General features: G+C 37.7%; 2 protein-coding genes across 2 annotated transcripts in view; both read left to right on the top strand.

The window, feature by feature from the left end:
- Positions 1-1,157: 1,157 nt before the first annotated feature.
- Positions 1,158-21,888, top strand: g2e3 (G2/M-phase specific E3 ubiquitin protein ligase). The gene is given in 19 exon segments (XM_074661233.1): positions 1,158-1,305; positions 9,661-9,738; positions 10,269-10,366; positions 12,168-12,269; positions 14,701-14,825; positions 14,940-15,108; positions 15,283-15,389; positions 15,470-15,586; positions 15,977-16,101; positions 16,222-16,315; positions 16,797-16,967; positions 17,085-17,239; positions 17,479-17,663; positions 17,750-17,922; positions 18,766-18,805; positions 19,243-19,414; positions 20,278-20,389; positions 20,391-20,439; positions 20,442-21,888. Coding segments are annotated over 19 exon segments (2,262 nt in total). The 5' UTR covers positions 1,158-1,277; the 3' UTR covers positions 20,604-21,888.
- A 2,351-nt stretch (positions 21,889-24,239) lies between these two features.
- Positions 24,240-27,063, top strand: part of scfd1 (sec1 family domain containing 1) — a 42,036-nt gene continuing 39,212 nt past the window's right edge. The window contains exon 1 of the mRNA XM_074661234.1: positions 24,240-24,391. Coding sequence (XP_074517335.1) covers positions 24,361-24,391 — 31 coding nt within the window. The 5' untranslated portion in view covers positions 24,240-24,360. The remainder of the gene's footprint in view (positions 24,392-27,063) is intronic.

The raw sequence follows: 27,063 nt of genomic DNA, 5'->3' as shown, positions 1-27,063 counted from the left end.
AATGTATCTTATATTTTTATATTTTCATTTTCTCATAATAATTATAATAATATATTATATATACAGTATACTACAATAATAATATGATTATTAATAAAAAAAAAAATAATAATAATAATAATTATTATTATTATGTAGTTAAAGTATATTTGATACAAGGATAGGTTCATTATCAATACTATATCATTACCACAATTTTTTCTATAGTTATTAATTTTTCATGTTATTTTATTTTATTTTTATGGTTTAAAGGGGCTGTTTGTAACTTTTTAAGCGTATAAATGTACCGGGCCGGAACACACGTGCGCTCGCGTGTGGCCAGAGCCTCTGCTCCTCTGCCTGCCTTCACTCACAGCGCGCGCCTTCTCGCTGTCTCGCTCCACCTCTCACGTGCATGCTGCTCACTCCACACTGCAGAAGAGTTAGTTTAGCTCTGAGAATATCTAGTGAATGTTCAGTGGACGTTTGTGCAGAAATAACTGCTGCAGCTCCTCCAGACCAACAGAGGTTTCCCGTGTCTTGTGAAGTGACGGGGCTCCGCAGAGAGAAACGTTATCGTCTCCGACCAAAACTCCGGCGTCTCCCCTGTTCCCTCCGGCCGCGGTCGGGAGGCTGAGGCAGGAAAAGCCAACACTAGGATCAGCAGTGATTCATGGAGAGACCTTGGTCTGGTCAGCTAACATTACTGCCAAGCAGCTGAAATATAGAGTGATATTGTGCTTTTAGCTGACGTGTGTCTCCTCACTGTGTTGAGTGATGCTCCTTCATGTCTATGTAGAGCGAGCACAAGCGCCAGCAACAGGACGCTGACTTTAGTTGACTTAACGGACACAGGTGAAGCTGTTAACAACACATTATGAAAGATACAAACAGTCCCTTTAAATATTTGTTTTAAAAAACAAACAAAAAATGTTGATACAAGTTGGAATTAAATTGTAAAATAAGCCTTTCGCTAATAAAAAGAAACCTTAAGAAAAACATAGATATATAGATAGAGATAATAATAATAATAATGATAATAATTCACCTGGACGTAGTTTTCCATCTGTCCATAGGGAGGCGCTGTGAGGCAGCAAACCGGATACAAAGCACCGACGAAGAAGAAGAAGAAGAAGAAGCAGCGGAAGCGGAAATGAGTTCTCTTGTTTTGAAAGAGGGAGATTTAACGGTTTGGAGGAGAATCAGAGAATCAGAGGATCAAGAGGATTCAGGAGAATCAGACAAACAACCAAACTACCTGAATCACCCTCAGAACGAGGCAGCATGACCTCAACCTGATGTTCTACCGCTCTGAATGGAAAGCAGGTTTCTATCATTCGATATTCCCTCATTAATCTACTGAAGATAAACTCTGACTGTCCTTTTCTAACGTTTGAACCTCAACAGACTCTATTACTCTCTATTACTCTTTATTACTCTCTATTACTCTTTATTACTCTTTATTACTCTTTATTACTCTCTATTACTCTCTATTACTCTTTATTACTCTTTATTACTCTCTATTACTCTTTATTACTCTTTATTACTCTTTATTACTCTTTATTACTCTCTATTACTCTTTATTACTCTCTATTACTCTTTATTACTCTTTATTACTCTTTATTACTCTTTATTACTCTCTATTACTCTTTATTACTCTTTATTACTCTCTATTACTCTCTATTACTCTTTATTACTCTATTACTCTATTACTCTCTATTACTCTTTATTACTCTATTACTCTCTATTACTCTTTATTACTCTATTACTCTCTATTACTCTTTATTACTCTATTACTCTCTATTACTCTATTACTCTTTATTACTCTCTATTACTCTTTATTACTCTATTACTCTCTATTACTCTTTATTACTCTCTATTACTCTTTATTACTCTATTACTCTCTATTACTCTATTACTCTTTATTACTCTCTATTACTCTTTATTACTCTTTATTACTCTCTATTACTCTCTATTACTCTTTATTACTCTATTACTCTCTATTACTCTTTATTACTCTTTATTACTCTTTATTACTCTCTATTACTCTATTACTCTCTATTACTCTTTATTACTCTTTATTACTCTTTATTACTCTTTATTACTCTTTATTACTCTCTATTACTCTTTATTACTCTCTATTACTCTTTATTACTCTTTATTACTCTTTATTACTCTCTATTACTCTTTATTACTCTTTATTACTCTCTATTACTCTTTATTACTCTATTACTCTCTATTACTCTTTATTACTCTCTATTACTCTTTATTACTCTTTATTACTCTCTATTACTCTTTATTACTCTCTATTACTCTTTATTACTCTTTATTACTCTCTATTACTCTATTACTCTCTATTACTCTTTATTACTCTTTATTACTCTTTATTACTCTCTATTACTCTTTATTACTCTATTACTCTCTATTACTCTTTATTACTCTTTATTACTCTTTATTACTCTCTATTACTCTTTATTACTCTTTATTACTCTTTATTACTCTCTATTACTCTATTACTCTCTATTACTCTTTATTACTCTTTATTAATCTATTACTCTTTATTACTCTCTATTACTCTTTATTACTCTTTATTACTCTCTATTACTCTTTATTACTCTCTATTACTCTTTATTACTCTTTATTACTCTATTACTCTCTATTACTCTATTACTCTTTATTACTCTCTATTACTCTTTATTACTCTCTATTACTCTATTACTCTCTATTACTCTTTATTACTCTTTATTACTCTCTATTACTCTTTATTACTCTATTACTCTCTATTACTCTTTATTACTCTCTATTACTCTCTATTACTCTTTATTACTCTTTATTACTCTCTATTACTCTTTATTACTCTTTATTACTCTTTATTACTCTCTATTACTCTTTATTACTCTCTATTACTCTTTATTACTCTCTATTACTCTTTATTACTCTTTATTACTCTCTATTACTCTTTATTACTCTCTATTACTCTTTATTACTCTCTATTACTCTTTATTACTCTTTATTACTCTCTATTACTCTTTATTACTCTCTATTACTCTTTATTACTCTCTATTACTCTTTATTACTCTCTATTACTCTTTATTACTCTTTATTACTCTATTACTCTCTATTACTCTTTATTACTCTCTATTACTCTTTATTACTCTATTACTCTTTATTACTCTTTATTACTCTATTACTCTACTACTCTTTATTACTCTTTATTACTCTCTATTACTCTTTATTACTCTTTATTACTCTCTATTACTCTCTATTACTCTTTATTACTCTCTATTACTCTTTATTACTCTTTATTACTCTCTATTACTCTCTATTACTCTTTATTACTCTCTATTACTCTTTATTACTCTTTATTACTCTCTATTACTCTCTATTACTCTATTACTCTTTATTACTCTTTATTACTCTCTATTACTCTTTATTACTCTCTATTACTCTTTATTACTCTCTATTACTCTTTATTACTCTTTATTACTCTCTATTACTCTTTATTACTCTCTATTACTCTTTATTACTCTCTATTACTCTTTATTACTCTTTATTACTCTTTATTACTCTCTATTACTCTTTATTACTCTTTATTACTCTTTATTACTCTCTATTACTCTTTATTACTCTCTATTACTCTATTACTCTCTATTACTCTTTATTACTCTTTATTACTCTTTATTACTCTCTATTACTCTTTATTACTCTATTACTCTCTATTACTCTTTATTACTCTTTATTACTCTTTATTACTCTCTATTACTCTTTATTACTCTTTATTACTCTTTATTACTCTCTATTACTCTATTACTCTCTATTACTCTTTATTACTCTTTATTAATCTATTACTCTTTATTACTCTCTATTACTCTTTATTACTCTATTACTCTCTATTACTCTTTATTACTCTTTATTACTCTCTATTACTCTTTATTACTCTCTATTACTCTTTATTACTCTTTATTACTCTATTACTCTCTATTACTCTATTACTCTTTATTACTCTCTATTACTCTCTATTACTCTATTACTCTCTATTACTCTTTATTACTCTTTATTACTCTTTATTACTCTCTATTACTCTTTATTACTCTATTACTCTTTATTACTCTCTATTACTCTCTATTACTCTTTATTACTCTTTATTACTCTCTATTACTCTTTATTACTCTTTATTACTCTATTACTCTTTATTACTCTTTATTACTCTCTATTACTCTTTATTACTCTTTATTACTCTCTATTACTCTTTATTACTCTCTATTACTCTTTATTACTCTTTATTACTCTTTATTACTCTATTACTCTACTACTCTTTATTACTCTTTATTACTCTCTATTACTCTTTATTACTCTTTATTACTCTCTATTACTCTCTATTACTCTTTATTACTCTCTATTACTCTTTATTACTCTCTATTACTCTTTATTACTCTCTATTACTCTCTATTACTCTTTATTACTCTTTATTACTCTCTATTACTCTTTATTACTCTCTATTACTCTTTATTACTCTCTATTACTCTTTATTACTCTTTATTACTCTCTATTACTCTCTATTACTCTTTATTACTCTTTATTACTCTCTATTACTCTTTATTACTCTCTATTACTCTTTATTACTCTTTATTACTCTTTATTACTCTCTATTACTCTTTATTACTCTTTATTACTCTCTATTACTCTTTATTACTCTTTATTACTCTTTATTACTCTATTACTCTTTATTACTCTCTATTACTCTTTATTACTCTTTATTACTCTTTATTACTCTATTACTCTCTATTACTCTTTATTACTCTTTATTACTCTTTATTACTCTCTATTACTCTTTATTACTCTTTATTACTCTTTATTACTCTCTATTACTCTATTACTCTCTATTACTCTTTATTACTCTATTACTCTCTATTACTCTCTATTACTCTCTATTACTCTTTATTACTCTATTACTCTCTATTACTCTTTATTACTCTTTATTACTCTCTATTACTCTTTATTACTCTCTATTACTCTCTATTACTCTTTATTACTCTTTATTACTCTTTATTACTCTATTACTCTCTATTACTCTATTACTCTTTATTACTCTCTATTACTCTTTATTACTCTTTATTACTCTCTATTACTCTATTACTCTCTATTACTCTTTATTACTCTATTACTCTCTATTACTCTTTATTACTCTTTATTACTCTTTATTACTCTCTATTACTCTATTACTCTCTATTACTCTTTATTACTCTTTATTACTCTTTATTACTCTCTATTACTCTTTATTACTCTCTATTACTCTTTATTACTCTCTATTACTCTTTATTACTCTTTATTACTCTTTATTACTCTTTATTACTCTCTATTACTCTTTATTACTCTTTATTACTCTCTATTACTCTTTATTACTCTATTACTCTTTATTACTCTCTATTACTCTTTATTACTCTTTATTACTCTCTATTACTCTATTACTCTTTATTACTCTCTATTACTCTTTATTACTCTCTATTACTCTATTACTCTATTACTCTTTATTACTCTTTATTACTCTCTATTACTCTTTATTACTCTATTACTCTCTATTACTCTTTATTACTCTTTATTACTCTTTATTACTCTTTATTACTCTTTATTACTCTCTATTACTCTATTACTCTCTATTACTCTCTATTACTCTTTATTAATCTATTACTCTTTATTACTCTCTATTACTCTTTATTACTCTATTACTCTCTATTACTCTTTATTACTCTTTATTACTCTCTATTACTCTTTATTACTCTCTATTACTCTTTATTACTCTTTATTACTCTATTACTCTCTATTACTCTATTACTCTCTATTACTCTCTATTACTCTTTATTACTCTCTATTACTCTTTATTACTCTCTATTACTCTTTATTACTCTTTATTACTCTTTATTACTCTTTATTACTCTCTATTACTCTTTATTACTCTATTACTCTCTATTACTCTTTATTACTCTTTATTACTCTCTATTACTCTTTATTACTCTTTATTACTCTATTACTCTCTATTACTCTATTACTCTTTATTACTCTATTACTCTTTATTACTCTCTATTACTCTTTATTACTCTATTACTCTCTATTACTCTTTATTACTCTTTATTACTCTATTACTCTCTATTACTCTATTACTCTTTATTACTCTTTATTACTCTTTATTACTCTCTATTACTCTTTATTACTCTTTATTACTCTATTACTCTTTATTACTCTCTATTACTCTTTATTACTCTTTATTACTCTATTACTCTCTATTACTCTCTATTACTCTTTATTACTCTTTATTACTCTTTATTACTCTCTATTACTCTTTATTACTCTTTATTACTCTTTATTACTCTCTATTACTCTTTATTACTCTTTATTACTCTTTATTACTCTTTATTACTCTATTACTCTTTATTACTCTTTATTACTCTTTATTACTCTCTATTACTCTTTATTACTCTCTATTACTCTTTATTACTCTTTATTACTCTCTATTACTCTTTATTACTCTTTATTACTCTCTATTACTCTATTACTCTCTATTACTCTCTATTACTCTTTATTACTCTCTATTACTCTTTATTACTCTCTATTACTCTTTATTACTCTTTATTACTCTCTATTACTCTCTATTACTCTTTATTACTCTCTATTACTCTTTATTACTCTTTATTACTCTTTATTACTCTCTATTACTCTTTATTACTCTTTATTACTCTCTATTACTCTTTATTACTCTTTATTACTCTCTATTACTCTTTATTACTCTTTATTACTCTCTATTACTCTTTATTACTCTCTATTACTCTTTATTACTCTTTATTACTCTCTATTACTCTTTATTACTCTCTATTACTCTCTATTACTCTCTATTACTCTTTATTACTCTTTATTACTCTTATTACTCTCTATTACTCTTTATTACTCTTTATTACTCTTTATTACTCTATTACTCTCTATTACTCTATTACTCTTTATTACTCTTTATTACTCTTTATTACTCTCTATTACTCTTTATTACTCTTTATTACTCTTTATTACTCTCTATTACTCTTTATTACTCTCTATTACTCTTTATTACTCTTTATTACTCTATTACTCTCTATTACTCTTTATTACTCTTTATTACTCTTATTACTCTCTATTACTCTTTATTACTCTCTATTACTCTTTATTACTCTTTATTACTCTTTATTACTCTCTATTACTCTATTACTCTTTATTACTCTTTATTACTCTCTATTACTCTCTATTACTCTCTATTACTCTCTATTACTCTTTATTACTCTTTATTACTCTCTATTACTCTCTATTACTCTTTATTACTCTTTATTACTCTCTATTACTCTTTATTACTCTATTACTCTCTATTACTCTTTATTACTCTTTATTACTCTCTATTACTCTTTATTACTCTCTATTACTCTCTATTACTCTTTATTACTCTTTATTACTCTCTATTACTCTTTATTACTCTTTATTACTCTATTACTCTTTATTACTCTTTATTACTCTTTATTACTCTATTACTCTCTATTACTCTATTACTCTTTATTACTCTTTATTACTCTCTATTACTCTTTATTACTCTTTATTACTCTATTACTCTCTATTACTCTTTATTACTCTCTATTACTCTTTATTACTCTTTATTACTCTATTACTCTCTATTACTCTCTATTACTCTTTATTACTCTTTATTACTCTCTATTACTCTTTATTACTCTTTATTACTCTCTATTACTCTTTATTACTCTTTATTACTCTTTATTACTCTCTATTATTCTTTATTACTCTTTATTACTCTTTATTACTCTCTATTACTCTATTACTCTTTATTACTCTTTATTACTCTCTATTACTCTCTATTACTCTTTATTACTCTTTATTACTCTTTATTACTCTCTATTACTCTATTACTCTTTATTACTCTCTATTACTCTTTATTACTCTTTCTTACTCTCTATTACTCTTTATTACTCTTTATTACTCTATTACTCTCTATTACTCTTTATTACTCTCTATTACTCTTTATTACTCTTTATTACTCTATTACTCTCTATTACTCTCTATTACTCTTTATTACTCTTTATTACTCTCTATTACTCTCTATTACTCTCTATTACTCTTTATTACTCTTTATTACTCTCTATTACTCTTTATTACTCTTTATTACTCTCTATTACTCTTTATTACTCTTTATTACTCTTTATTACTCTCTATTACTCTTTATTACTCTCTATTACTCTTTATTACTCTTTATTACTCTTTATTACTCTCTATTACTCTTTATTACTCTTTATTACTCTCTATTACTCTTTATTACTCTTTATTACTCTCTATTACTCTTTATTACTCTTTATTACTCTTTATTACTCTCTATTACTCTCTATTACTCTTTATTACTCTTTATTACTCTTTATTACTCTCTATTACTCTTTATTACTCTTTATTACTCTCTATTACTCTTTATTACTCTTTATTACTCTTTATTACTCTCTATTACTCTATTACTCTTTATTACTCTTTATTACTCTATTACTCTTTATTACTCTTTATTACTCTTTATTACTCTATTACTCTTTATTACTCTCTATTACTCTTTATTACTCTTTATTACTCTCTATTACTCTTTATTACTCTTTATTACTCTTTATTACTCTATTACTCTACTACTCTTTATTACTCTTTATTACTCTCTATTACTCTTTATTACTCTTTATTACTCTATTACTCTATTACTCTTTATTACTCTTTATTACTCTTTATTAATATTCATGTTTATCTTCATATTCTCACCTTTTATACTCTATTTACTGTTTAAATATATCTATATCTATATGTTTCCTAGCTACTTGTTGAATGTATGTTGTATATACATTAACAGATCAGATCACAGTAAGTTATTAGTTTAGTTTAGTATTCAGTTTATCTGGTAAACAGCTCTGATAATCAATTAATCGATTAGTTTTAGTGAATATTAACTAGTTTATTATTGATGGTTACACTTTGTCTTCTCTGATATTAATCTGAATATATTTAGGTTTAGTTGGGACAAAACAACACTCATCTTTATAAAAGGCTTTTAATTAGAGTTTTATGTTTTTATTCATTTATTTATTTAATCTAAAGATTTGTATTCATCGTCTTTTATTTATGTTTTTACTTCTGCATTGAACTTATTCTGATTTATAATCACAGTTACCAAAAAAAAGACTTTTCTGTTTTTATGTCTGGGAAGCACTTTGTAAACTTTCCTTTAAGAAGTGCAACATAAATAAAGTTTATTATTATTATTATTATTTAAAGACCTGACCTTGGACTTTGGGAGATTGTGATGAAGCATTTTTACAATTTTCTGACATTTTATATATCAAATGATTAAATTTAGGGCTTAATCGATGATGAAAATACTTCTCTGCGTGTGAGATTTTAACGTTATGACATCATCTGTTAGAATCATCTTCTAGATTTTATATATATATACTTTCCACCCAGAGTTTGAACAAAGTGTGGAGACACAGGATGAATTTGTAACGGTGGAGCCAGCAGGGTTTCTTCACTTTTTAGTTTTTGTGGTGATGAATCTGTTATCTGTTGTGATAGAAAGCTCCAGTAGGTTTGACCTCTGACCTCTCGACGGTTTGTCTGTCTGTGTCCCTGCAGGTTCGCTTCACACCAACATGAAGAAGAAGAAGGCGAGGGTGTCGCAGGCCGCCGACGCCGGCAGCAACCAGGAGGAGTGTGAGTGATCCCCACAGCCGCCTGCACCTGACTGATTTTCAACATGATCACTATGATATCAGTTTCCTCTCAGCACCGTGGGACTCATTATTAATTCATTAGTCAACGGAGAGAGACAAATGTTCTTTTGATCCCGCTAGTGTTGGTGACGACGAGAGATGTAGTTCACTGAGCGGTTTCACACTAATCTACATGATACTACGACAAACTGAGACTTTCTGGACTTGATAAATTATCTTTTAAATTGACAAACATCAGATGTGTGATTTATGGCGCAATTTAAAACAATTATTTGTCTCTCTTCGTTGAGTACCGGACATATTTTTTCCTGACATAAGGTCCCGTGGTGGTCACAGGAAGGGGCGGGGCTTCACAGAACATGTATTGAGACGAACATTACCAACCCTGGCTTTAACACATAACAGTGTGTTTGATTCTACAGCCCGGCTCTCCCAGATGTTTCCTTTCAGAACATTAGCTTTAATTATTGACAGTTGCAGTTTGATGAATGTGATTGTGTGTCGGTGCAGGCTGTGCTCTCTGCAGGCGCAGTGACGATGACCCGGCCATGTTTGGGGAAAAAGTCACACTCAAAGAGCACAAACTCTCTGTGCACTACTTCTGTCTGGTGAGTGAGTGTCTGTCTGTCTGTCTGTCTGTCTGTCTCTCTCTCTCTCTCTGTCTGTCTCTCTCTCTCTCTCTCTCTCTCTCTCTCTCTCTCTCTCTCTCTGTCTCTCTCTGTCTGTGTGTTCTCGTAGGTCGGTACTCTATCAATTATAATCCATCACATATCAGTAGATGTCTCATAGAAGTGGTGAACATCATCTGAAAGCTGGAGCCTGAAGATTAATTTGAGATGCAGCTCAGCACTGAGGGTCAAGTTGTTCTAGTCATTAATCAGAAATAAACCTGAATTAATTATCTAAAATAAATAGTGTATAAGGGTTTAGAACATGATGATAGAAGTATATGATGGTCTTCCTCATGCTCTGTTATGTCTCATAAGTTGTTGCAGCAGTTTTTGGGGTTGATACCTTTTGTTACACAGATTTGGTGCTAATATAACGAGAATAAAGTCATAATATAACGAGAATAAAGTCATAATATAACGAGAATAAAGTCATAATATAACGAGAATAAAGTCATAATATGACGAGAATAAAGTCATAATATGACGAGAATAAAGTCATAATATAACGAGAATAAAGTCATAATATAACGAGAATAAAGTCATAATATAACGAGAATAAAGTCATAATATAACGAGAATAAAGTCATAATATAACGAGAATAAAGTCATAATATAACGAGAATAAAGTCATAATATAACGAGAATAAAGTCATAATATAACGAGAATAAAGTCATAATATGACGAGAATAAAGTCATAATATGACGAGAATAAAGTCATAATATAACGAGAATAAAGTCATAATATAACGAGAATAAAGTCATAATATAACGAGAATAAAGTCAAAATATAACGAGAATAAAGTCATAATATAACGAGAATTAAGTCATAATATAACGAGAATAAAGTCATAATATAACGAGAATTAAGTCATAATATAACGAGAATTAAGTCATAATATAACGAGAATAAAGTCATAATATAACGAGAATAAAGTCATAATATAACGAGAATAAAGTCATAATATAACGAGAATAAAGTCATAATATAACGAGAATAAAGTCATAATATAACAAGAAAAAAAGAAAATAACACGTAAAATGACTACTTTATAATATTATGACTTAATTCTCTAAATCTCAGATGTATTTTTTTCCTCAATGTGGCCCTGATACTTCGTCGTACCATAGTACCATAGTACCATAGACCTCCACAGGGAGCCACTGGAGAGGAGCTAAAGAGACGCAGGATGCTGACCCCTGACCTAGAGGTCATCACAGGTCATTTTATACAGTGAGGTCCCGTTTCATGTCTCCTATGGGGACTAACATCATCACACATGAATACAGTTGGGCTCATTGGATCCACCAGAGTCTCAGCTCTACAGTGAGACCCAGTTGATGTGATTCAAGACTGTTTAGGGAGCCCAGTGTGCAGTAATATTCAGATATACCATTTTAGAATAGGAGACAATAATCACATTTATACTGCATGTGATTATCATAAAGTGGGCATGTCTGTAAAGGGGAGACTCGTGGGTACCCATAGAACCCATTTACATTCACACATCTGGAGGTCAGAGGTCAAGGGACCCTTTTGAAAATGGAAATGACAGTTTTTCCTCGCTAAAAGGTAGTGTAAGTTTGGAGTGTTATTTAACCTCCTTCCCCGTATGATGTCTGTAGCTTCACTCCAGCTCTAACACTGACAGTAAAGGTCCTGCAGGTTGTGATGGAGGTCTTGTTGGTTGTCCGGAGGTGTGATACTGTGTTCTCATCAGTACGCGTGTTGTGTCTCAGCTGACGTCTTGTGGCGTTTACCAGCGAGGAGAGGAGGGCGAGGGCGTCTTCGGTTTCCTGGTGGACGACATCAAACAGGAGATCCGCCGCTCGGCTCGACTGGTGAGAGATTAAAAGAGATCTTTTATCTTACTTCTTCTTCTTCTTGTGTTTACCTAAAGCGTGTTTACCTGCAGCGTGTTTACCTACAGCGTGTTTACCTACAGCGTGTTTACCTGCAGCGTGTTTACCTACAGCGTGTTTACCCTCAGCGTGTTTACCTACAGCGTGTTTACCTGCAGCGTGTTGACCCTCAGCGTGTTTACCTGCAGCGTGTTTACCTGCAGCGTGTTTACCTACAGCGTGTTTACCTGCAGCGTGTTTACCTACAGCGTTTTTACCTACAGCGTGTTGACCCTCAGTGTGTTGACCTACAGTGTGTTTACCTACAGCGTGTTTACCTACAGCGTGTTGACCCTCAGCGTGTTTACCTGCAGCGTGTTTACCTGCAGCGTGTTTACCTACAGCGTGTTTACCTACAGCGTGTTGACCCTCAGTGTGTTTACCTACAGCGTGTTTACCTGCCTTGTGTTTACCTACAGCGTGTTGACCCTCAGCGTGTTTACCTACAGCGTGTTTACCTGCCTTGTGTTTACCTACAGCGTGTTTACCTACAGCATGTTTACCTACAGCGTGTTTACCTGCCTTGTGTTTACCTACAGCGTGTTTACCTACAGCGTGTTTACCTACAGCGTGTTTACCTGCCTTGTGTTTACCTACAGCGTGTTTACCTACAGCATGTTTACCTACAGCGTGTTTACCTGCCTTGTGTTTACCTACAGCGTGTTTACCTACCGCGTGTTCACTGTGTGTTTACTGCGTGTTCAAAGCGTGTTTCCCCTGTGTTTACCGTATGTTTACCGTGTGTTTACCGTATGTTTACCGTGTGTTTACCGTGTGTTTACCGTGTGTTTCCCGTGTGTTTACCGTGTGTTTACCGTATGTTTACCGTGTGTTTACCGTGTGTTTACCGTGTTTACCGTATGTTTACCGTATGTTTACCGTGTGTTTACCGTGTGTTTACCGTATGTTTACCGTATGTTTACCGTGTGTTTACCGTGTGTTTACCGTATGTTTACCGGGTGTTTACCGTGTGTTTACAGTATGTTTACCGTATGTTTACCGTGTGTTTACCGGGTGTTTACCGTATGTTTACCGTGTGTTTACCGTGTGTTTACCGTATGTTTACCGTATGTTTACCGTGTGTTTACCGTGTGTTTACCGTATGTTTACCGGGTGTTTACCGTGTGTTTACAGTATGTTTACCGTATGTTTACCGTGTGTTTACCGGGTGTTTACCGTATGTTTACCGTGTGTTTACCGTGTGTTTACCGTGTGTTTACAGTATGTTTACCGTGTGTTAACCGTGTGTTAACCGTGTGTTTACAGTATGTTTACCGTGTGTTTACTGTATGTTTACCGTGTGTTAACCGTGTGTTAACCGTGTGTTTACAGTATGTTTACCGTGTGTTTACTGTATGTTTAACGTGTGTTTACCGTGTGTTTAACGTGTGTTTACCGTATGTTTAACGTGTGTTTACCGTGTGTTTAACGTGTGTTTAACGTGTGTTTACAGTATGTTTACCGTGTGTTTACTGTATGTTTAACGTGTGTTTACCGTGTGTTTAACGTGTGTTTACCGTATGTTTAACGTGTGTTTACCGTGTGTTTAACGTGTGTTTAACGTGTGTTTACCGTGTGTTTACCGTGTGTTTACCGTATGTTTAACGTGTGTTTACCGTGTGTTTAACGTGTGTTTACAGTATGTTTACCGTGTGTTTACTGTATGTTTAACGTGTGTTTACCGTGTGTTTAACGTGTGTTTACAGTATGTTTACCGTGTGTTTACCGTGTGTTAACCGTGTGTTTACCGTGTGTTAACCGTGTGTTTACAGTATGTTTACCGTGTGTTTACCGTGTGTTAACCGTGTGTTTACAGTATGTTTACCGTGTGTTTACTGTATGTTTAACGTGTGTTTACCGTGTGTTTAACGTGTGTTTACAGTATGTTTACCGTGTGTTTACCGTGTGTTAACCGTGTGTTTACCGTGTGTTTACCGTGTGTTTACCGTGTGTTTACAGTATGTTTACCGTGTGTTAACCGTGTGTTAACCGTGTGTTTACAGTATGTTTACCGTGTGTTAACCGTGTGTTAACCGTGTGTTTACAGTATGTTTACCGTGTGTTTACCGTGTGTTTACTGTATGTTTACCGTGTGTTTACCGTGTGTTTACCGTGTGTTTACTGTATGTTTAACGTGTGTTTACCGTGTGTTTAACGTGTGTTTACCGTGTGTTAACCGTGTGTTTACCGTGTGTTTACAGTATGTTTACCATGTGTTTACAGTATGTTTACCGTGTGTTTACCGTGTGTTTACTGTATGTTTAACGTATGTTTACCGTGTGTTTACCGTGTGTTTACCGTATGTTTACCGTGTGTTTACCGTGTGTTTACCGTGTGTTTACCGTATGTTTACTGTGTGTGTGTGTGTCAGATGTGTAGCTGCTGTAAGAAGAAGGGAGCGTGTGTCGGCTGTAACGTCAGAAGCTGCAGGAGGATGGTCCACTTCCCTTGCGGCAGGAAATACAAGTTCCTCTCTCAGTTTTCGGGCCTCTTCCCGTGAGTGAACACGTCACACACGTTGATCTCATTATCGCTATCGCCCGCTGAGTCGATGACCTCCGACCTCCCTGATCAAAGGTTCACCTGGTCTACCTGTCTGTCTGTGTCCAGGTCCTACTGTCTGGACCACAGTCCCACTCAGTCTCTGTGTGCAGGTTTAGACCTCAGTCTGCCTCAGTCCTGCTCCGTCTGTTTGGACTCCATCGATCCCGTCCTGAGCTACTCCGTCCTCAAATGTCCGTCCTGCCACGCCAGCTGGTTCCACAGAGACTGTGTGCAGGTAGCTTGTTCTATTTATTTTATTATCTCCGCCGGGGTCCCCCATCTGATAGGAGTCTGTCCCAGGGTCCCCCATCTGATAGGAGTCTGTCCCAGGGTCCCCCATCTGATAGGAGTCCGTCCCAGGGTCCCCCATCTGATAGGATTTTGTTGTGTGTCTGTGTTTGTGTGTCAGCGTCAGGCCCACAGCGCCGGCCTCTTCTTCTTCAGATGTACTCTGTGTAACAACAAGGAGAGCTTCCAGGAGGAGATGCTGAGGATGGGGATCTACATCCCAGAGAGGTAACGTCATCACCATGAACAAGGGATTGTGGGTAGAGTGAAACAGGAGTCTGAATGCACCGTGTGTTCCCGTTCCACAGAGATGCCTCGTGGGAGTTGGAGGCAAACGCGTATTCGGAGCTGCTGGAGGTTTACACGCGCTGCGACGCCCTCGCCTGCCTCTGCAACGACGGAAGGACGCACGCCGCCAAGAGCGGGTACATATGTTCTGACGTCACTGTTAGAGTTTGACCATGTCGGTGCAGATAAACTACACGGTGAAACTGTCAGCTTTAGTGGTTCAGACAAAGAAAACAGAAAGAGACGAAACTCTGGGGCTTTTTTTGACAACGTCTGCTGCCGCCATTTTGGACTGAAAACACTTTTTTATTGATCAACACAGGACATTTCAGTAGAATATAGATCATGTAGTTTTACTTTTGTACGTCTCTTTGTAGGCGGACGTTTTACTGGCGTCCGGTAGTCGCTTTCAGTCCAAAATGGTGGTCCAACTATTGACTTTCACTTCTTATGGATAGACGTTCAGTCCCACCTCGTAGAGCAGCACACACACTGAGCGACCATGTTGTCGTTGTTGTTTGTTCCAGCTGGTTTGAGGTGATTCGCTGCCGGCTGTGTGGCTCCAGAGGGACTCACAGGAAGTGTTCGGGGCTGAAGTTGGACACCAGAGACTGGGCGTGCAGCGACTGCACGCAGGCTACTGACGGGAGAGGTCTGAGTCTCTCCGCTTAGGGGCTGAAAGTCTGAAACACATTTACAACTATTGTTCATTTTGTTGTTGATATTGTTGTAATTATGTTTATTTATGTGAACATGTGCTCGTCTTCTCCAGCCTCCCTGGTTGCGTCTCCTCAAGGAGGTCAGAGGAGGAGTCTGCTGTCCAAACGCCACCTATCCCCCATCCACTCCTCCATCAGCTGTAAGAGGTACGCAAACCTAACACACCTCTCCTCCATCAGCTGTAAGAGGTACACAAACCTAACACACCTCTCCTCCATCAGCTGTAAGAGGTACACAAACCTAACGCACCTCCCCTCCATCAGCTGTACACAAACCCAACGCACCTCCCCTCCATCAGCTGTACGCAAACCTAACGCACCTCTCCTCCATCAGCTGTACACAAACCCAACGCACCTCCCCTCCATCAGCTGTACATAAACCTAACACACCTCTCCTCCATCAGCTGTACATAAACCTAACACACCTCCCCTCCATCAGCTGTAAGAGGTACACAAACCTAACGCACCTCCCCTCCATCAGCTGTACACAAACCCAACGCACCTCCCCTCCATCAGCTGTACATAAACCTAACACACCTCCCCTCCATCAGCTGTAAGAGGTACACAAACCTAACGCACCTCTATAACGTAGAGAAAAGCCTGAATGAAGCCTCTCCGTGTGTCTCAGACCGTCGCTCCCTGTTGGATCTGGATCACCTGAGGGGATCCTGCAGGCGTTGGGCCCTAAGCTCCGCCCGCTCAGCGTGCAGGTGGAGGTGGACGGGGATCAGGCTCTGTCTGCAGGGGTGGAGCTAGTGAGGAGGGCCGACTTCGACCCCACACACACTGTGTCCGTCAGGTGAGACGGCGGTGAACTCACCTTCTATTTTCATTTAATTGTTGGTCAAATCAAATCAACTAATTTAGTTCTATTAAACGTTTATTCATTCGTCCTCTTCTCCACATCTCCGTCCAGGTTCAGAGACGACCAGCAGACTGCATTTCCCAGCAGCCTCCAGGACAGCGACACAGCCAGGCAGTACTTCCTGAAGCTGCTGGTGCAGCAGATCCAGGACTCTGTGGTGTTTGAGGGTCCCGACGGATCCAAAAACCTGGCGCTGGACTGCCAGGGTCTGGATCATTATTTACTTCTTTATTAGCTTTGAGGTCTGGGATCAGCTGTTATACTGATGTTCCTCTTCTGTCCTTCAATACCAACTGGTCTAATACTAACTGGTCTATTGGAACATATCTGAAATATGTCAGAAAAAATATGGGAAAAATATTAGTCAAAAATGTGAAAACTAATCAAAATAGCATGTTTTAGTAAAGAGGACTTTCAACAAGCTAAAAGCTCTGTTTGTCTGCAGCTCTGCGGGAGGACCTGTACTTTGACGTCGGCTGCCTGCTGGCGCTCTCTCTGGTTCACGGCGGTCCTCCTGTCAGCTTCTTCTCTCGCGCTCTCTACCAATGTCTGTTCAACTACCCGCCCAACCGGCCGCTCGCCGTCACACACATGACCCCCGACACACACTTCACCCGCCGGGTCAGCAGGGTGAGTACCAGACCTCGCTGGTAAGCTTTGTTTCATTACAGATGTTTTTACAGTCGAAGGTCGAATCACTGATTGGCTGATTTCAGATCGCAGAGGCGGAGTCTTTAGACGACCTGAAAGAAGTCATGGCGGCGAGTTGGGAGTACCTGGAGTTAGCCGGCTGTAACCGACCAATCGGCAGCCTGGAGGAGAGAGAGGCTCTGGTGGAGGATCTGGTCAGCTTCACTATGATCAGCAGGATGCAGCTGCCACTGCAGAGGTAGAGACACGGTTCAATGGGTTTCTTCATGCTTTAAAGGGGAGAGGGCGGGGGGGGCATTGTTTTAAAACCAAGATGGTGACGGCCAACAAACCAAGATGGTGAAGACCAAAGACCAAGATGGTGAAGACCAAAGACCAAGATGGTGAAGACCAAAAACCAAGATGGTGAAGACCAAAGACCAAGATGGTGACGGCCAAAAACCAAGATGGTGATGACCAAAGACCAAGATGGTGAAGACCAAAGACCAAGATGGTGAAGACCAAAGACCAAGATGGTGATGACCAAAGACCAAGATGGTGAAGACCAAAGACCAAGATGGTGAAGACCAAAAACCAAGATGGTGAAGACCAAAGACCAAGATGGTGATGACCAAAGACCAAGATGGTGAAGACCAAAGACCAAGATGGTGATGACCAAAGACCAAGATGGTGAAGACCAAAGACCAAGATGGTGATGACCAAAGACCAAGATGGTGAAGACCAAAGACCAAGATGGTGAAGACCAAAAACCAAGATGGTGAAGACCAAAGACCAAGATGGTGAAGACCAAAGACCAAGATGGTGAAGACCAAAGACCAAGATGGTGAAGACCAAAGACCAAGATGGTGATGGCTAAATGAAGGAGTCCAGGAGGATCCTGATCAGATGTTGAACCACCTCAACCGGCTCCTTTTGACTCCGAGCTCCCTCCGGATGTCTGAGCTCACGATTAGTATCCGATTGATTGTGCTGCCCTCTCCGATCGATAAGTTGAATGTACTTTGACACAAAGAGTTCCGAGTAGCTGAACCAGCTGCAGAGCTTCACTCTGATGACTCTGTGAACTGTTGTTGTCCTGCAGGTTTCGGGAGGGTCTGCAGACTTTGGGTGTCTTTGATCAGGTGAGTTACAGTTTGCTTTTTGTCCTTGTTTTAACCCTCTGGAGTCCACATATACGTTGACTTTCTATGCATCCTTTTAGTCTTTGTTTAGCACATCTTAACCTCCCGTTAACCCACATGCATCAGGACGGAGTGTTAGGGATTTATTTATTTTATTTTAACGATTTTTCCCCATAAAAAAAAAAAACTACAATCAGAAATACGTAATATGTTATCCTCCAATCATTTATCCACATTATTATTAATGAGTAAATGAATGGAGATTTGAAGTAAAGAACCTCCAGGAACCTTAAAGCTGTACAGATGTTTAGTGATGATCACTCTGAGTGTTATTAGAGAACACTATTAGAGATGTTGTTAGCTCTTTATACAGCAGAGGGATGTAAGGTGTTCCATCGGCGTGAGACGGGCTCCAACCTCCCTGTGATGTGATCCAGGTGCAGCTCTTCCCGTCGGTGTTCTGCAGCGTTTTCTGCGAGGCGGCGGAGCGGCCGACGGCTCAGACGGTCGGCCAGATGTTCGCCGTCGGCTTCTCGCAGCAGGAGGAGAGGCTGAGCAGGGAGACGCCCGTCGCCTCCTTCTGGAGACGCTTCCTGTCGGAGTGTGAAGGTATGAGAGCTTCATCCCGACCTCACTGAGTCACAGAAACATCCACAACACCTCTGAGAATTACAGTTCAGTTCAAAGGGTTTAAAGGCTTCTTATATATTTATCTCCTCTCTTCTTTCCTTTTTCTCTCCTCTCCTTTCCTCTCCTCTTTCCTTTTCTCTCTTTTTTCCTTTTCTCTCCTCTCCTCTCCTCTCCTCTCCTCTCCTCTCCTCTCCTGTCTTGTCTTGTTTCCTCTCCTCTCTTCTCCTCTCTTCTTTCCTCCTCTCCTCTCTTGTTTCCTCTCCTCTCCTCTCCTCTCTCGTTTCCTCCTCTCTTGTTTCCTTTCCTCTTGTTACCTCATCTCTCCTCTGTTGTTTCCTCTCCTCTCCTCTCCTCTCCTCTCCTCCTCTCTTCTCTCGTTTCCTCCTCTCTTGTTTCCTTTCCTCTTGTTACCTCACCTCTCCTCTCTTGTTTCCTCTCCTCTCCTCTCCTCTCCTCTCCTCTCCTCTCCTCTCCTCTCCTCTCCTCTCCTCTCCTCTCCTCTCCTCTGCTATCTCCTCTCCTCTCCTCTCCTCTCCTCTCCTCTCCTCTCCTCTCCTCTCCTCTCCTCTCCTCTCCTCCTCTCTTCTCTCGTTTCCTCCTCTCTTGTTTCCTTTCCTCTTGTTACCTCACCTCTCCTCTCCTCTCCTCTCCTCTGCTATCTCCTCTCCTCTCCTCTCCTCTTCTCTCCTCTCCTCCTCTCCTCTGCTATCTCCTCTTCTCTTCTCTTCTCTTCTCTTCTCTTCTCTTCTCTTCTCTTCTCTTCTCTCCTCTCCTCTCCTCTCCTCTCCTCTCCTCTCCTCTCCTCTCCTCTCCTCTCCTCTCCTCTCCTCTCTTCTCCTCAGATGGGAGGAGCTCTATCTCCCTGCAGGACCTCCTTCGTTTCTCCACAGGAGCTGAGGAGCTCCCAGCAGCCGGCCTCCTCCCCTCTCCCTCCATCTCCTTCCTCCACCCCGTGGACGGAGGAAGAGGAAGAGGAGGAGGAAGCGGAGGAGAGAGGGAGAGAGTCCGAACGAGGAGGGAGGTGTTGAGGGACGAGTGTCTCTTCCCTCAGAGCGAGCCCGGCTCCAGACGCCTCCTCCTGCCCGTCTCCTCCTCATACCAGGCCTTCAAGAGCTCCATGGAGCAGGCCATCAGCCACCATGTGCACCTCCTCCCCTCACAGAGCTAGAGGAGGAGGAGGAGGAGGTGTTCATCAGTCCATCATCTACAGTTTAAAGTGATTCTTTCTCTCTGATGAAGCTGATCAGTGAAATGTTTTCCAAAGCAGCGACATAAAACTCAACTGCAGGAAACTTAAATTTGCCTTTTTGAAATCTTCTTTTCCTCTTAAACATCCAGCTGTGATGTGATGTAATGAAATGATTTCACATCCTCTGTGTTCTCTACTTTAAAACACGATGTAAGAGCTGCTTTAAGGCCGTCACATTTTTGTTGTATATAGTTTGATTTTTTTTAACTTTTAATGTTCTTGAGGAGGTTTGTCTCCTGATTGGCCCAAATGCATCATGTGATCGACTTCCCGTCTTATGAAATGTGTTCAAAAATGTTTTGTCAAAGCAATGTTAAATTCATAAAACAAATCTAATGTTAAAATCACAGGAACCAACCCCAGAATCTGTACAAAAAAACTACCTTCATTTTCAACAACTTTTGAACTGATTATCAGCTCAGCTTTCAGGATCATGCCACCTTAAAATTATCCATTTCTGTAAAATGAAATAAAGCACCGTTTAAGATATTACGGCGGAGTATCAGGGCCACATTGATGGAAAAATATGAATCTGAGATTTCAAGAATAAAGTCATAATATTACGAGAATAAAGTCATAAGTTTAAGATTGACTATTGGCTGATTGGCCCAAATGCATCATGTGATCGATTTCCCGTCTTATGAAATGTGTTCAAAAATGTTTTATCAATGCAAAGTTAAGTTAACCTCATAATTTGTACCAAAAACTACCTTCATTTTCAACAGTCTTTTCAACTGATTATCAGCTCAGCTTTCGGGGTCATGCTACCTCAAAATCATCCAGAGTATTTTCATCGTAGTAAAATGAAATCAGGCATCTTTTAAGATGTAAGTGAACGCATGGTCGGCGTTTTATTTGTTCATTTTTTTTACAATTGCTCCCCTTAAAAAAAAAAAAAAGAAAACTGTAGAAAATCCATCAGAAATAGATAATATATTACGATCCGTTAATTATAACCTTAAAAGAATGACGTCATTATTAATGAGTAGATTAATGGAGATTTTGAAGTAAAGGTGAGGCGATGCAGGATCAGTTCTAATTTGATTACTTTAATATCACAGTTATTATACTTTCTATCTCTTCAGATTATCAGTTGGTGGATTTCTGTCATTTATTTTTCTGTCCTTTTCTTTAACTTTCTTTATTTATCTGCTTGTTGCATGTTTTCTTTGTTCTTGTGGATCATAAATGCAGAAAGAAACTGTCTTGTTGTCGTGATTTCTGAAACTTGAGTAATAATAATAATAATAAACTTTATTTATACAGCACTTCAGAACAAAGGTACAAATGGTTGAACCAGGATTAAAACTTTTCAGACTGTTAAATAAAATGGAATAAAATACCCAACATGAATATGAGATATAGACATTAATAATATTAATAAAGAGGGAAGAGAAGTTATTTAAAAAAATATAATTTATAGATTTTTTTTTATTTTATTGGAATATTATTGATGCATTTACTCGAGCAGCATTTTAATGTTGTAAAGGTGTGACTAATTTTTACTACTTAATATACTGTTATGAATGTAATCATTTTTAAACTGATCATATGTTTTATGTGCAATATTTACCTCTGAAATGTAGTCGAGTAGAAGTATAAATAAAATGGATATATTTATTTATTTAACCTGGAAAGACCATTGAGGAGGTTTCCTCATTTGGAATGGTGTTGAGATACTCAATACTCAAATAGAATAGAAAGCTTTATTGTCATCGTATTAAATACAACGAGATTCACAGAGTCCACTTCTGGTCAGTGCTTTAAAACAAATACTTGACAAGACGAGGCAGATAAAACATATAACAGGTAAAACACACATAGTTATAAAGTAAATAAAACAGGTAAAGTAGATGTAATAAATAGATTGTAACAGAAGTGTTACACTAGAAGTATAAAATATAAAATAGATGTAATGTAAACAGGTAATTGCACTTGTAAAATAGGAGGTAGGGTAGATGTAATAAATACAATTTAAACAAAGTTGCACTTGAGGTGTATAAAATACTCATGTATTTTATTTTTTAATAGAAGTATCAGAGTGAGACCTCTTTAATTTTTACCTCCTTGTTGGTCTCTGGAAACATCGGCAGAGTGAGACCTCTTTCATTTTTACCTCCTAGCTGGTCTCTGGAAACAGCGGCAAAAATGAAAGAGGTCTCACTCTGCCGCTGTTTTCAGAGACCAACAAGGAGGTAAAAATTAAAGAGGTCTCACTACTTCTATTAAAAAATAAAATACATGAGTATTTTATACACCTCAAGTGCAACTTTGTTTAAATTGTATTTATTACATCTACCCTACCTCCTATTTTACAAGTGCAATTACCTCTGTTACAATCTATTTATTACATCTACTTTACCTGTTTTATTTACTTTATAACTATGTGTGTTTTACCTGTTATATGTTTTATCTGTCTCGTCTTGTCACGTATTTGTTTTAAAGCACTGACCAGAAGTGGACTCTGTGAATCTCGTTGTATTTAATACAATGACAATAAAGCTTTCTATTCTATTCTATTTGAGTATTGAGTATCTCAAAACCATTCCAAATGAGGAAACCTCCTCAATGGTCTTTCCATGTTAAATAAATAAATATATCCATTTTATTTATACTTCTACTCGACTACATTTCAGAGGTAAATATCGTACATAAAACATATGATCAGTGGTTCGGAAAAGGGTTCATTGCTCGAGGCTTCATGTGCAGGAAACCACCTGGTGGTCAAAGTGTAAAACAGGCAGATATGATCTGAACCATGTGATAAGATAAGATCAGATATTCCTTTATTAGTCCAGCAGTGGGGAGATGTGCAGTGTACAGCAGCAAAGGAGATAGTGCAAAAAACAAGATGCATCAGCTAACACAGTAAAAAAAGAGCTAAACAAAGTGTAACAAAATATGAACCAAATATAAAGATAGGAAGTATAAAAATAGGAGTATATACAGTATTGACAATAAACAGACTATTAACAACATTGCACAAGTGGAAAATGATATTGCACAGTGAGAATTAAATGATAATCCACCTGAAAATATCAGGTTATTGTCAGTTTGTCAGATTTTGGTGTGTAAGTGTAAGTGCTCTACTGGGAGCAGTGCTGGTTGTGGTCTACTGGGACCACAGATCTGTGATATACTGTATTTTGCGCCAGTAAAGGCTTTTGGGAATGACTATAAACAATGAAAAAATATATATTACCATGTAATCAATTTATATATATATATAGCATATATAATAAAATGTCTATTTAGTAAGTATATTATGAGTATATAAGATACAAACTGTCATTGTTTTGTGAGTAATGCATCTTATGTGTGTAAACCAATCCTTTGGTCAGTAATTGTAATATAATATAATATAATAATGGCAGGAGGGGTGATATTAGTGTTCTGTGTTATTGGTTAAACCAGTAAAGATCTGAACCACTTCATGAACCAGTCAGCAGTACGGCCGGGCAGCGAGGCTTCGGATGCCATCAATGACGTCATTGGTCTAAAACGATACAAGCCTCGATACGCGCATCGCAGGAAACTTCCTGGATTACGCGGCACAGCGCCGTAATATCACTAAGAGTGAGACCTCTTTAATTTGTACCTCCTCTCTGACGGGCTGCAGCCACGCACGTCATCAGACGACACGTCATCAGACGCAGCGTCACCAACAACATCCAACATGGCGGCGTCTGTCCGGGAGAAGCAGACAGGTCGGTCTAACGCGTTTTACTCTCATTACCGGCTCGTTACCGGCTCGTTACCGGCTCGTTACCGGCGGCAGACAGCGCCGGTAACCGGAGAGACGCCCCGGGACTGTCAGCTGTTAGAGAGCTGTGTGCTGCCGGCAGGGAGAGAATCAAGAGAATCACCTGTTCCCTTCAATGGGAACGTTTTACAGCTTTACAGCTTTACAGTTTATAGTTTATAGTTTATAGTTTTACAGCTTTACAGCTTCAGGACTCATTTATAACATTACTATTATAATGTTCTATTATTACTCCTCATTTAAACTCTGTGATGAGTCAGAGGTTAAATCTACACACAATAACATGTAGACATTCAAGAGAACTGTTCTAGAACGTGTTGAAGTCCTCTCTGTTCCCTCAGCTGTCTGTTCCCTCAGCTCTCTGTTCCCTCAGCTCTCTGTTCCCTCAACTCTATGTTCCCTCAGCTCTCTGTTCCCTCAACTCTATGTTCCCTCAACTCTATGTTCCCTCAACTCTCTGTTCCCTCAACTCTCTGTTCCCTCAACTCTCTGTTCCCTCAGCTCTCTGTTCCCTCAACTCTATGTTCCCTCAACTCTCTGTTCCCTCAACTCTATGTTCCCTCAACTCTCTGTTCCCTCAACTCTCTGTTCCCTCAACTCTCTGTTCCCTCAACTCTCTGTTCCCTCAGCTCTCTGTTCCCTCAACTCTATGTTCCCTCAACTCTCTGTTCCCTCAACTCTCTGTTCCCTCAGCTCTCTGTTCCCTCAACTCTATGTTCCCTCAACTCTCTGTTCCCTCAGCTCTCTGTTCCCTCAACTCTCTGTTCCCTCAGCTCTCTGTTCCCTCAACTCTATGTTCCCTCAACTCTCTGTTCCCTCAGCTCTCTGTTCCCTCAGCTCTCTGTTCCCTCAACTCTATGTTCCCTCAACTCTATGTTCCCTCAGCTCTCTGTTCCCTCAACTCTATGTTCCCTCAACTCTATGTTCCCTCAGCTCTCTGTTCCCTCAACTCTATGTTCCCTCAACTCTATGTTCCCTCAACTCTCTGTTCCCTCAACTCTCTGTTCCCTCAGCTCTCTGTTCCCTCAACTCTATGTTCCCTCAACTCTATGTTCCCTCAACTCTATGTTCCCTCAACTCTCTGTTCCCTCAGCTCTCTGTTCCCTCAGCTCTCTGTTCCCTCAACTCTATGTTCCCTCAACTCTATGTTCCCTCAGCTCTCTGTTCCCTCAACTCTATGTTCCCTCAACTCTATGTTCCCTCAGCTCTATGTTCCCTCAACTCTATGTTCCCTCAGCTCTATGTTCCCTCAGCTCTATGTTCCCTCAGCTCTCTGTTCCCTCAACTCTATGTTCCCTCAACTCTCTGTTCCCTCAGCTCTCTGTTCCCTCAGCTCTCTGTTCCCTCAACTCTATGTTCCCTCAACTCTATGTTCCCTCAGCTCTCTGTTCCCTCAACTCTATGTTCCCTCAACTCTATGTTCCCTCAGCTCTCTGTTCCCTCAACTCTATGTTCCCTCAGCTCTATGTTCCCTCAGCTCTATGTTCCCTCAGCTCTCTGTTCCCTCAGCTCTCTGTTCCCTCAACTCTCTGTTCCCTCAGCTCTCTGTTCCCTCAACTCTATGTTCCCTCAGCTCTCTGTTCCCTCAACTCTATGTTCCCTCAACTCTCTGTTCCCTCAGCTCTCTGTTCCCTCAACTCTATGTTCCCTCAACTCTCTGTTCCCTCAGCTCTCTGTTCCCTCAGCTCTCTGTTCCCTCAACTCTCTGTTCCCTCAGCTCTCTGTTCCCTCAACTCTATGTTCCCTCAACTCTCTGTTCCCTCAGCTCTCTGTTCCCTCAACTCTATGTTCCCTCAACTCTCTGTTCCCTCAACTCTCTGTTCCCTCAGCTCTCTGTTCCCTCAGCTCTATGTTCCCTCAGCTCTCTGTTCCCTCAGCTCTCTGTTCCCTCAGCTCTATGTTCCCTCAGCTCTATGTTCCCTCAACTCTATGTTCCCTCAGCTCTATGTTCCCTCAACTCTATGTTCCCTCAGCTCTATGTTCCCTCAACTCTATGTTCCCTCAGCTCTATGTTCCCTCAGCTCTATGTTCCCTCAACTCTATGTTCCCTCAGCTCTCTGTTCCCTCAGCTCTATGTTCCCTCAACTCTATGTTCCCTCAACTCTATGTTCCCTCAACTCTATGTTCCCTCAGCTCTATGTTCCCTCAGCTCTATGTTCCCTCAGCTCTATGTTCCCTCAACTCTATGTTCCCTCAACTCTCTGTTCCCTCAGCTCTATGTTCCCTCAACTCTATGTTCCCTCAACTCTATGTTCCCTCAGCTCTATGTTCCCTCAGCTCTATGTTCCCTCAACTCTATGTTCCCTCAGCTCTATGTTCCCTCAACTCTCTGTTCCCTCAGCTCTATGTTCCCTCAACTCTCTGTTCCCTCAACTCTCTGTTCCCTCAGCTCTATGTTCCCTCAACTCTATGTTCCCTCAGCTCTATGTTCCCTCAACTCTCTGTTCCCTCAGCTCTATGTTCCCTCAACTCTCTGTTCCCTCAGCTCTCTGTTCCCTCAGCTCTATGTTCCCTCAACTCTATGTTCCCTCAACTCTCTGTTCCCTCAACTCTATGTTCCCTCAACTCTATGTTCCCTCAGCTCTATGTTCCCTCAGCTCTATGTTCCCTCAACTC

Source organism: Sebastes fasciatus, chromosome 15 (assembly GCF_043250625.1).
Source record: "Sebastes fasciatus isolate fSebFas1 chromosome 15, fSebFas1.pri, whole genome shotgun sequence".
NCBI lineage: Eukaryota > Metazoa > Chordata > Actinopteri > Perciformes > Sebastidae > Sebastes > Sebastes fasciatus.
Note: the sequence above shows the minus strand (reverse complement) of the source record. Positions and strands in the feature narration are given on the sequence as shown.